Here is a 12,291-nt window from a genome sequence, read left to right on the forward strand (position 1 = left end):
GCACAAGTCCCATGGGATGGAACCAAAATAGAGCAGGAATGGAAAAGGCAGAGCCTCATCGGTATCGAAAACGTCAAAACAATGGATACCATGACCTACTGGCGTTTGGTATTGGCGGAAAAAATGCTGCCAGAACAGAATTTGTATCCTTACCTGAAACCAATAGTATTACTTATTTTCACCCTTCCATTTTCAAATGTCATTGTCGAGTGGTTTTTCAGCGCTGTAGAAGTAATAAAAACTGACTGTCGGAATAAACTGAAAACAAAAGCTTTGCGGAGGATTTTGAAAACAAAATATGAAATAAAAAGGGCTCGAGAAAATGTGAAATTTGGAGATAATCAGTTACTTCACCATATGAGAAAGGTGAAAGCTTCAACCACCATACAAAAAAATGGTGAAGACAAATCATAAGAAGATGAGGTCTGATTACGTTTTACAAGTTAAGATTGAACAGTATTAACTATTTTGTAGTGTAATCTACATTGCAGTATTACATTTTTTTCTATTTGCTTGATACTATTTGAAGTATATTTGAAGCTATTTAGTTGATGATTAAAAAGCATTTTAAATGACATGACAAGACATTCTACCATGGTACTGATAGCCAAAGAAGCCAATCCAAGAAAGCCAAAATATGCTACCTTTCACTGGTAGCAATGAGATAGGGAGAAGTGGTTTTGGGAGTAATTGGAAAAGGGGAGATTTCTAGGGATTTTGGAACTGAACATAGGGATTCAAGGGGATTTTTCAGCTCTTTATTAGGGATTTAAGAATAAAGTGCAACAGTGGTTGTTTTATAATAATATTGTAAGAAGAAGTGGAATAAGTTTTCTGGAGTGTTGTTCTGAAATATAAACCAAAATTCGACTATCTTGAGAAGTATAATCACAGTTTAGTGTAACAAACTAGGGATTTCGGTTCTAAAAATTTAAAGAACTAGTTTTAGGCAAGCCATCTTTCATAAATAGGCTAGGCCTAATATTATTTCTCAGGTGCTGAGCCATATTAGACCTAGCCTACCCAATGTTGGGTGCATTCCAGGCTGCAAGCATTTTAACTGCACAACTTACTTGAAATGGAATTCCACTGGGGAAGATTGTGGGTATATATTGAGCAGTTCACATAAATGACCTATAAATTAAGTGAATATACCACTCAGTGCCTTTGGTAAAATTCTAGTTGATTGATTTTTGGCTATCTTGGAAAGGGGTTAGGTTAGGAAAATGAAACTTTTGGTAAAATTCTAGTTAATTGACTTCTTGCTATCTCAGAAAGGGTTTAGGTTAGGAAAATGAAACTTTCAGGGATGAACCTACAGACTAAAAATATGTCCTGGGAAGGTATTTTGAAGCAACTATCTCCACTCCTTCTCCCTCCTCCCTCTAGAGGGCCCTGACCTTCGATGACCTTTAAAAATACATGTGTTATAAAAGTGAAACCTTGCAAAATGATCTTCTGCTTAATTGAAGTACAACAAAATTGTTTTCAGCTTCATAACTTTGCTCAATTCCATTTTATAAGGTTTTAAAGATATGCAAATACATTTCTTAAATTTAAAAAAATAAAACATTGATATGGCTCAAAATTCTACTCAAGTAACAGGAATTGCATTTTCAGAACTAAAGGCAAAGAAAAAGCAACTAGTAACTGAAAATTAAGGTAAAATGTTGTTTTGCCAAAATTTCAATAGGTATAGATCTGTCATGTAGGCAAATGTCAGGGCTCTCTTGAGGGAGAAGGAGTGGGGGTGGGTACTTTAAAATACCTTCCCAGGACATATTTTAGCCTGTAGACCCATCCCTGAAAGTTTCATTTTCCTAACCTAAACCCTTTCTGAGATAGCAATAAGTAAATTAACTAGAATTTCACCAAACTTTTTACTGTCATGCATGGAATCTTCTAAGGTTTAGAAAAGGCTTAGAAATGAAAATGTGGGGAAAGTACCTTGATAATGGCATTCTAAGGAATATTTTAGGCCCTACATTTATTCCTAAAATTTTTATTCACCTAAATATACTACTTTCCAAGATAGTAAAAAGCTTCTTAATTAGAATTCTTCCTCCTGAAAAGGAACAATATATGTTGTTTGAGTCTAATACCTTTGCTCAGTCCTGACATAGACTATAAGGTTTTGAATTTCTATTTCTATTTCTTAAGTATGGGGAAAAAGCCTTCATATGACTTAAATTGTGCTGAAGTAACACAAATTGGGTTTTCTAAAACAAGATCCAGTGAGAAAGGGAATGAAAACCCAATAAACATAAAACATTTTTGTCAAGATTTATTGATGTTACTGTTAGCTTTTCTACTGTTGGATATCTTACCCCAAACCTTATATTTATTAGATCCTTAGCTTAATCAAAATTAATTTAGTCTTTATCCCTTAACTATTGTAGATGATGGAAAGACTTTGCAGGTAGACTGATGCAGAAGATCATCCTCTATTTGCTAGCTCTATATGAACAACTAGTTGCAGTGAGCTGTGCCCCCTTCTCATGTGTTCAATATTCTCTGTGTGTGTGTGCCCCATATGGCACAAGTGCAATATTGTTGTCTGTAAGGTTTTTTTTTTTTTAATATTTATTTTTATTGATTTGGAAGTAGTTTTATGGGAAGTAAGAAATGATTTTTTTTTATAGATGGTAATCTATTTGTAGACTATAGTTTTTAATAATAAATTACCTTAAATTGCAGCTTGGAGCAATCTAAGGATTTTCCCTTGTAGAAACTCCAGAGTTGATAATACATGAAATATAGTTGAATAGGTACACTTGACTAGTGGTTTGATGTTGCTGATTCCAGTGCTTCCCAGTTATACTTCCATTCTTTTGTTGACCATTTGTTGTCAAGATGGTTTTTAAAGCTCTCTGTGGTTTGGGCAGCAATGGTATCTGGCAGTAATTTGTTCCAGAGGTTGGCAACACAGTTGGTAAGAAAATGGGTGCATTGCTGCTTTGAGGAGAAATGCCTGGATAACTGTAAGTTATTCCCCCTTGTACAAGAGTCCTGAGACAACAGAGGAAGAAGATCAAGAAGTGCCTTTGAAATAAGTTTATGAACCAGAATGACATCACCCCATCTTCTTCTATAAACCAGAGTTGGGAGTTTCAGCTTGCATAGCCTTGTAGGGTAAGGGAGTTCATGCAGTCCACTCACCATCTTAGTGGCTTTTTTCTGGACACCTTCAAGAATTTAAAAAAAAAAATTCGAAAAAGGGGGATGCAAGGACCATGCCTATCTCAATCCTTGGCCAAACAAGTCCTTTATACAAAAGGCTCAGAATTTTAGGAGAACAGGAGGAAATTGTTCTTTTTATGGGTCCTAGTGATGAGCTAGCTGATGCTGCTGCCTTCTTTGCATGAGGGCTAAATTTAAGATGATCATCAACAATTACTCCTAGGTCACATTCTTCCAACACTGGAGAAAGGGACTGACCATATAGAGAGTATAAAACAGTGTAAAACATGGCATTTTGACACATTGAAAGTGAGTAGCCAAGATTTTGCCCACATCCTAAGGAGATCAAGGTCTTTCTGAAGTTGGGAAGTATCCTCAAGAGTGCTTGCTGGACCAAGTACCTTGGAATCATCAGCATATAGTGTCATCCTGCTTTTAAGCACTAGAGGAGCATTGTTTATGAAAATATTGAACATGGTGGGGCCAAGAACATTACCCTGTGGAACCCTACAGATAACATTCTGAGAAGAGGAGAGAATAGGATTGCCATCTGCATCCAATAGTCTTACATGCTGAACACAATTCCTCAAGAAATCCAGAATCCATTTAAGAATTTTTTTCCTCCAAACCAATATATTGTAGCTTTAGCTCAAGTCTCTTATGACAGACTTTGTTGAATGCTTTTGAAAAATCAAGAAGGTTCATGTCAACAGGGATTCCAAACTCCATTAGTTTTGTCATATGACTCAAGCAAATTGGTGTCAACTGATCTATTGCTTTGGAAACCATGTTGAGAGCTGTTGAGAAGATGATTCTGATCAAGATGCTCAATAACTGCTTTGTTGACAATATGTTCAAGAAGCTTAACAACAACAGAGGTAATACCAATAGGCTGGTAGTTTTCTGCAGAATATTTCCTTCCCTTTTTGTGAATGGGGGTAATATGTGCCACTTTCCACTCTGCAGGAAGCTTTGAGCTATCAAGATATAGTCTGATGAGCTTTAAGAGTGGGTATGCTATTTCTGTTCTGCCCTCATGCAAAAGATGGGGATGGAGGCCATCTTGCCCTGCAGATTGATTTACATCCAACAAAGCAAGCTGTTTGAAAACAGACTCCTCAGTCAGCTCAAGAGGTGGCATTGGTTGAGTAACAGTATATGAAGGAGGAGCTGGGAGCTAACTAGCAGTTTCTGGTGTGAAAGCAGATTTAAACTGGTTATTTAGGATCTCAGCTTTAATAGCCAGGTCTGAAACTGTCTGAGCATGATGGGTCAAATCAGGGACAGAGTGCCTATTTTAACATTTAACAGAAGCATACCACCAAAACACCTTGGGGTAATTCTTTATATTTTCAGCTAACCTATCTTCATGACTCTTCTGCAGTTGTTAGATGGAAATGGTGGCGTCATTCTGTGCCTTTTGATACTTCTGATAGTTTGCAGCTGTTTTCTTTTTTTTTAAAGCGTTTTCAGGTTTGATTCTTCCTGTTCAGCAGTTTGCTAGTTAGACAAGCCATGAAGGGTAGTGTATCATAATAATGATAATATTTGCTTTGTATATAATATTCTTTAAAGAAAAACTAATTAGTATAAAAAAGTGCATAAAGAAATGCAGAGTATAATATTTATTATAAATAGCTTGCTTTGATAGATTCTAAGACAGTACTGACAAGTATCCTTTAATGTTTTGTTTAGAACTTGTTCTAACCTCAGGTCCTGTCATACACATTGACATACAAGAATCAGAAAATATTTATTTTTCCAATTGCATCTGTTATTTTCACTTTGTCTGAAAAAACTCTTCTTCTTCTAGGTTTCCTTGGCTCATTCAGGTTTGGTCACACAGGTGTGAATAATGGAAAGTATCCTTTTTGTGCCAAAGATGCTGATGAGAACAGCTGATGCTGATGATGAGATGCTGATGCCAAAGATGTAGTAGAACATTATATTGTACTGAGTAGTAGAACTGAGAACTGAGTAGTAGAATATATATAATACTACTTGAGATCTTTAAAAACTCTTTAAAGGTTTATCTTGGGACAAAATTGTTTGGTGTCTCAAACTCTTTTACTCTCTAACATTATAAATATATTATTTTTTGCCCACTTTCTTGCACATGCAAGTTGTAAATCACAAATCATAAGAGTCAATATTTCAAACAGGTTAAAGAACTTTTGGGAATTAAATGCTATATTTTTAGATTTTAGAATAATGCTGTGTTTTTGGGAAGGAACCTTAATAATAGCAGTCGTCAGAGCTGTTATTAATATAAATTAGTATTAAGGAAGATAGTGTAATGATTTAAATGACTATAATTGGGAAATTGTTGAATTTGTTTCACTAAGTTTTGTTTCATTTTCTCTTACTAAAAAGAACAGTGATAAAGGGAATTTGAATTGAAAAGCTTGGCATTGTTTCTATTAATGGTTGCTAAATAAGAGCCAAAACTGGGGTCCTTTTCCTGCTGATTTAGAAATTTCCAGGTCCTTGACTTGAAGTAAAGGACATCATTTAAGTTATCCATTGAGATCCTAAAAAAGAGAGATATTTGCAATTCTTGCTGCAAGTTTTGCAAAGTTGCTGCCAATTCCTTTACTGAATTGGTCATAATTATATCCCAGTTTTGTAGCCAGTTTAATGGAGAGGTGAAAGAATCTGCTTTTTGTGTTCATAAACCTTTATGAAGAAGAAGATGAGGTAAAAGTTTTATATCAAGCCAACAGATTTTATATCGAGTTTTATAACGCATATGACCTATTGGTCGAACACGTCAAACCCCAAACAACAGCCAACAGATTTATTTAGCAGTACAGGATAAAAATATTTATTCTAGAAAACAGCATAATTTATTTAAAAGACTCTGATTGGGCTTATAAAGCTTGGGGCTTCTTGGCTACATTGTGCCATAACATACCCGATTCATTTATTTATTTCTATTACTTAAAATAAAGAAGTATCAGATACAATTAAAAAATAACAAAAATACTTCAACTAATCAATCAAAACAATGATTTATATATATAAAAAAATGAGGAGCATATAAAATACATAAATGATATTGCAAAAATACTTGAACAAATAGAACAGAGAAACCATTTACAATAGGCTTCAAAATAATTGAATAAATGTCAAGGAAAAAACTTAATAGCTCAAGTATTTTTTAAGTTCTGGGAAAACAGGAAAAAGGTTGTGGGCAGAGAGAATATTCTCAGAAATACAATAAAATTGGTTTATTTTAATCTTAGCCAATTCCAACTCTTTAATTGTAAATCTCAAATCTATTTCATTTTTAATTTAAAAAATAAAAATGTTGAACTTTTAAAATTACTTTTAAAAGTACCTTTAAAAACTTTTATAAGCAAAAACTATTTTGGTGCATTTACAATGAGAACAGTGCTAGGTAAAGCTCTCTAAGTGGGCCCATAGAAAGACAATATCCTTATTGACTAAGTGTATAAAAAACTGTAATTTGCATAATATTCTATAATTTTTGTGACCTCATTGTATTTACATATGATTTATTTTATTTGTTTATTTTATTTATTTTTTAAGCTGTATTTTCAAATTTGATTTATTTCTAGACAATTTATATGACTATAGCAGGATGTTATATGTGTAATTATGTCAGTGATTTAAGCTTATATCAAAGCTTATATTATTTAAGCTTATTATCTTATCATTTCACATGAGATTCTAGGGTTCCTTGAAATAGCTTTCTATGCCTAAACAATATATAGCTTCTTGGAAGACTGAACATGTCAGTTCACAAAAGGCAACGCTACTCTTATTGGGATTAAGACAAGTGCTTACAAAGGGCACAAGTTGGGGGCCAAACTCCTCCAGGATCTATTGATTTCACAAGAGATTCTAGGATTCCTTGAAATAGTTTTCTATGCGTATATATATATATATATGCGTATATATATATATATATATATATATATATATATTTAATGTATATATATATATATATATATATATATATATATATATATATATATATATATATATATATATATATATATATATACATTAAATACATTATGTATATATATATATATATATATATATATATATATATATATATATATATATATATATATATATATATATATATATATATATATATATATGTATATATATATATATATATATATATATATATATATATATATATATATATATATATATATATATATATATATATATATATATATATATATATATATATATATATATATATATAGTGATTCAGCTTGGTCGTTAACATGATCAGCAAGGCATCATAGCCAAGGGGTTGGTACACTGAACTTGCAAACCTGTATCTGTTGGTGTAGGTGGTCAAGTTCTGTAGTTGCCGATTATTTGGTTTGGGATGGGGTTAACAGTGTGAATATTTATATATGATTTCCCTCCAATCATACAAAACACTCTGGATCTATAGCAGAGAACAAGGGGATCAGTACTTGCCCTACATGCAAGTGTTCCAAAATTTGTTTTCATTAACATTGACAGGAAATTGTTGATGATTTTTTAAACTAATAGAAAAGCCTATTTCCTTAGGCCTACTAGAAAGGAATTAAAATACTTACTTAGACTTGTAGAATGACTCAGTAAAATAATATCATTAGGATATACAACATTATACAACAGTATAAGAAACTGGAAATGAAATGAATTAATTCATTTCAATTTCAATAATTCATTTCAATTCATTTCCTCTATCTTGAATTAATTCAGCTTTGCTATTAATAGGCTATTGATGGGAAAACATTGATATTTTTGTAACACCAATTAAAAGGCTTTTATCTTTATGCATACTTGAAAGGGAGTCAAAATTCTTAATTAGACTTGGTTAGAAATAATCAATAAAGAAATATCATCAGCATATCCAATAGTAATCAACAGCCTCAGAAACTGCCAGTAAAATCTGTATCACAAATTAAATCACCTTGGTTATTAATATTGATGGGGAAATATCGCTTTTTTTCAACTTGTAGAAAGGTTCTTTAAGCACACTAAAAAGGGAAAAAATTACTTAATAACTGTACTAGCTTTAGGACGACTCATTGGCAATGCAGCTTTGACAAGGAGCTATTTTTGTGCTACTAAACATTGTCATTTATTTACACTTTTCACAGATCTAAACTCACTTTGCGAATTATAAGGGTTTCACTAAAAATAAAAGTGAGAATGGGTCCAACGAAAATACTGGATGCAACAAAAACGAATATTTCGAGAAGGCCACTGCTTGTCTTTTTTTTAGCAATGTTTAAAAAAGTCCCAATAAATCAATTTCACATTCTCTGAGCAAAAAAGGGAATAATTTTGACCAGAAAAAAGAGAATGAATAAAAAAAAGACGAAAACAAACAGCATGGAGAGCAAAATGAATTAAAACCCAAATTGGAAGAATTAAAAAGCTATCAATGCAGAACAAAAGAATGGAAAAAAATAATAATTGAAACTAATAAGTACAAATCAAAAATAGTAATAAAAATTAAATAACGATTTTGTACTTGGGTCATTTTATGATGATAGACTAGTAAGAAAAATTCCTTAACTACATTCTTTAGACCTATTGTTTAATCTGAAGTTCGCTGTCAAGGACCTTGAAAGGAGTTCAAAGAAATGTGAAAAAGAAGAAAAGGCAGAGAAGGCCAAATGCAAAAAGGCCATTCAAAAAGGGAATATGGATGGGGCGAAAATCCATGCAGAAAATGCCATAAGACAGAAGAATCAGGCCCTGAATTTTTTGAGAATGGCTGCAAGAGTTGATGCTGTGACGAGTCGAGTTCAAACTGCGGTGGCTACTCGGAAGGTAATTATGCACCATTTTAAGTCTATCACTCTGCTACTATGTTACGATTTTAAGTCTATGGTACTTCATGGCTGAAGGGCCTTGAGACGGAGATCACCACTGCCGGTTTGGACTTTAAAAAGTCTATTGCCATATCCTTTATCTTTTTTTTTACTCTGAACAGCTTTTGACTGTTTTCAAAGTCTAAAATAACTCAGTAGTTTATGATAAGCTCATTTACACTTGCAGAAAGATCTTGTAGCCTATAAAAGTGGTCATGAAAAAAAGGGTTAAGTGTTCCAATCAGGCTGTGAAAATTTTCAATCTTCAAAATAGATCTTGTAGATTAAGAATGAAATTGCAATTTGAGACAATTAATTCATGTCTAATATTATGAAATAGTCAGTGTGTGTAGGATGTAAGTATACCTCTTTGGCCAGTGATAAAAATCGTTACAATATCTTTTATTTGACTTAAAGTAAAATACCAGCCAATAAAGACAAGGTTATGTCTTTAAATAAAGACAGTTTGAATTTTTGATTACTGAAATTAAAGAAATGTTTTCCATTGCAAAGTGCAAGCACTGAAACTATTGGAATTCTCCCCTCTGAATAAAATATGTTGCCATGTAATTTCTAATTGCGACAAAACAAAGGTCATAACTTTGCCAAGCAGCTGCTGAACAAATAGGTGCCACAAAGAACAAGTTACCCAAAAAAGGCCATCCTTTTTTTCTGAGTAGAAATCGGTTAAATTTTGAAGCTAAATTAAAACTTCTGAAGTAGATTCCAAAAATTGTCTAAAAAAAGTGCCTCCCAGTGTAAGGTACAACTCTGATTTTTCTTTTAATACTACTATTAACAACTCGTTTTGGCATCAAACAGCCTCAGGTCACAGCTTTAATTGCCCCTTTTCTCCCTTATCTGGTTATCATATCTTTTTTAGATGTAATTTCATGTTTATTTTTTTGTATGTTTAGCTATTTTATCTTTTTTTTTAAATCTAATTTTATGTTTTCACTTCCTTCGATAATGTCTTAAACAACTCCTTGGTTCCCTCTAGTTTCTCCCAAGATTTTGACTTCCCCCTAGACTCTGAAAGTATTTTTGTTTTTTTTTGGCATTTATATTGAAAATTGGAGATACTACAAAATTGGCCCTCTTCTACATTTTGAATAGTACATGCCCCCCCCTCGTCACAATAAATTGACAAAATCACTTAAAATAGGCAAATCACATGGAAGTTACCGAGAAAATGAGAACGTGCCACTTAAACGTTAAAACCAAAAACAAGTAATAGTTCCATTACCTTAATTTTTAAAAGAAAATTTCAAGTTCCTAGAAATTAAAAGTGAATTTAATTTTTATCCATTTTTACGTATCTTGTGTAAATTTGATATATGTTTAAATTTGATATAACACTACTTAAAGCAAGGCGAAATTTGGCTAGGTTACTCTGGAGTAGAATATTGTAAGCTTGGGCCAGTAGCCATCGTTTTGATACCAAAATATTTGGATTTTCCTGGGGGGGGAGAATAAAGAAGAGGGGGTTTATCTCCCATGGACTTCTTCTAACTGTCTCAAATAAGGTTTCTTTTTTTTTACCTGTATTTTCAAGACCAATTACAGGTCAGAAAAAAACATTTATTCACTGTGCCAATAACATATTCTGAAATTTTCTGGCACTGGTACTGTCAAAACCACCCTAATGACAATGGCTCTTATGCACCTTATTATGATGGAATAATATAGAATCAGTTTAACGCTGTCGTAGATACAATTATTTTGGTATTAATAGTTAAAAGAATTGCCTTGTTATGCTGATTCCAATGTTATAAGATTCATTAAGTTTAGTATTACCCATCAAAAGTTACGAGCCTTAGAAAATTTGCCTGATTCTTGAAAAGGGGGAGGGGGAATAATTTTTTAGCATAGTTAAAAGCCCCAATAACTATGCCTTTGGAGATAAAATGGCCCCCCAGCCCCCGGGGAAAGGTCTGTAATTATATAAAATTTGCCCATTATTTACGTATACTTTTGTTATTGGGAAGTATCCATCATAGATGTTTCGAGTGGAAGGGGTGAATTCTCTGCTGAGTGGATTTTCCACGGGGAGTATTTTCCATGGGAAGGGAAGTTTCCGTAGGTTGAACTTTTCATTGGAAATTTTACACTGGAGGAATTTCTATGCGAATTTCTTTTTACTAGTCTTACTTTCTCTTTGGCGACTCAATTTTACATGTGAAGGTGTTAAGGTGAATTGTCCAAGGGAAATTTTTACCGGGTTGGAATTGTCCAGAGTATCTTTCCGTAGGAGGAGGGATTTTTCACGGGAGAAATTTGCCATGGAGTTGTTTACCACGGGATAAATTCCCAAGGGAGAACTGTCTGTGGGAGCAACTTTCTACTAGGGATGGGGTATTTCCGGGAAAATTTTTCCACGGAGTAGGGGATTTCCGGCACGACTTTAAAATCAATCTTTTCTAATGACAGTGCGCTAAGAATAATTTTTCACCTGGAGCCATCTGCAAGAATTTTTCAGGAGGAATTTCCTGGGGGGGGGGTACTTTACGTGGGAATAGCTTTCCATGGAGGGATTGTCCGTGAAGAGAATGAGTTTTCCATGGAGGAGCTGGATTCCCCCCTTGGAGCTCGGTTTCCTTCCACGGAGCTGGATTTCCCCTATTATTTTGAAACGATCAGAAATTAAATACAAAAAAAGCAACATCAAAACTTAAAATGAACAGAAATTACGTAACTAAGGGGGGCTGCCCCCTCCTCAATACCTTCTTTACGCTAAAGTTAGACTTTCTGTCCTAATTCCTTAAAAACTACTCCTGAAACACACGGGTTGTTTAATTAAAAAAATAAACTGTTATAAATGTTTTTTAAAAAAAGTTTAATTTAAAGAGCGAGGTATTGAGAAGAGGACAGGCTCCCTTATATAAGTAATGATTTCTCCTCTTTTTAAGTTTTATGATGTTGCTCCTTACTTTCAGTGGTGAAAAAACTTTTTTCTTATTTAATTGATATTAAAAACGGGAAATAAGTAACAGATGAGAACCCTGTAAAAACCACATTCATGAACGAATCGTAGAATGTAATTGTAAAATCGTAATTGTAATCATAACATCGTAAAAAAATTCGTTTTCTTTGTAGTGACTGCTTTCCTCCTCTAAAGTAGCTGCATTAAAATCCCATTTTTTGTCTCATTTTTACCAGTATAACTTCATTGAATGTTCTATTAAAGTTTGCTTTCATATAATCCAAGTGTCATTGGTATTTGGCAAAATTATTCGGAATTTTCATATTC

The 12,291-nt window shown here is 33.2% G+C and overlaps 1 protein-coding gene across 3 annotated transcripts in view; it reads left to right on the forward strand.

Moving 5' to 3' along the window:
- Positions 1 to 779: 779 nt before the first annotated feature.
- The window catches only part of LOC136025138 (charged multivesicular body protein 1B1-like), a 40,491-nt gene continuing 28,979 nt past the window's right edge, over positions 780 to 12,291 (forward strand). Inside the window, exons 1-3 of one of the 3 annotated variants that reach the window (XM_065700890.1) lie at positions 780 to 882; positions 4,994 to 5,042; positions 8,756 to 9,000. In XM_065700890.1, the coding sequence (XP_065556962.1) occupies positions 5,036 to 5,042; positions 8,756 to 9,000 (252 nt within the window). In that variant the 5' untranslated portion in view covers positions 780 to 882; positions 4,994 to 5,035. Of the gene's footprint in view, positions 950 to 4,993; positions 5,043 to 8,755; positions 9,001 to 12,291 lie in introns of all 3 variants that reach the window. The other 2 variants (XM_065700898.1, XM_065700906.1) reach the window with 2 other exon arrangements.

Source organism: Artemia franciscana, chromosome 1 (genome assembly GCF_032884065.1).
Source record: "Artemia franciscana chromosome 1, ASM3288406v1, whole genome shotgun sequence".
NCBI classification, from domain to species: domain Eukaryota; kingdom Metazoa; phylum Arthropoda; class Branchiopoda; order Anostraca; family Artemiidae; genus Artemia; species Artemia franciscana.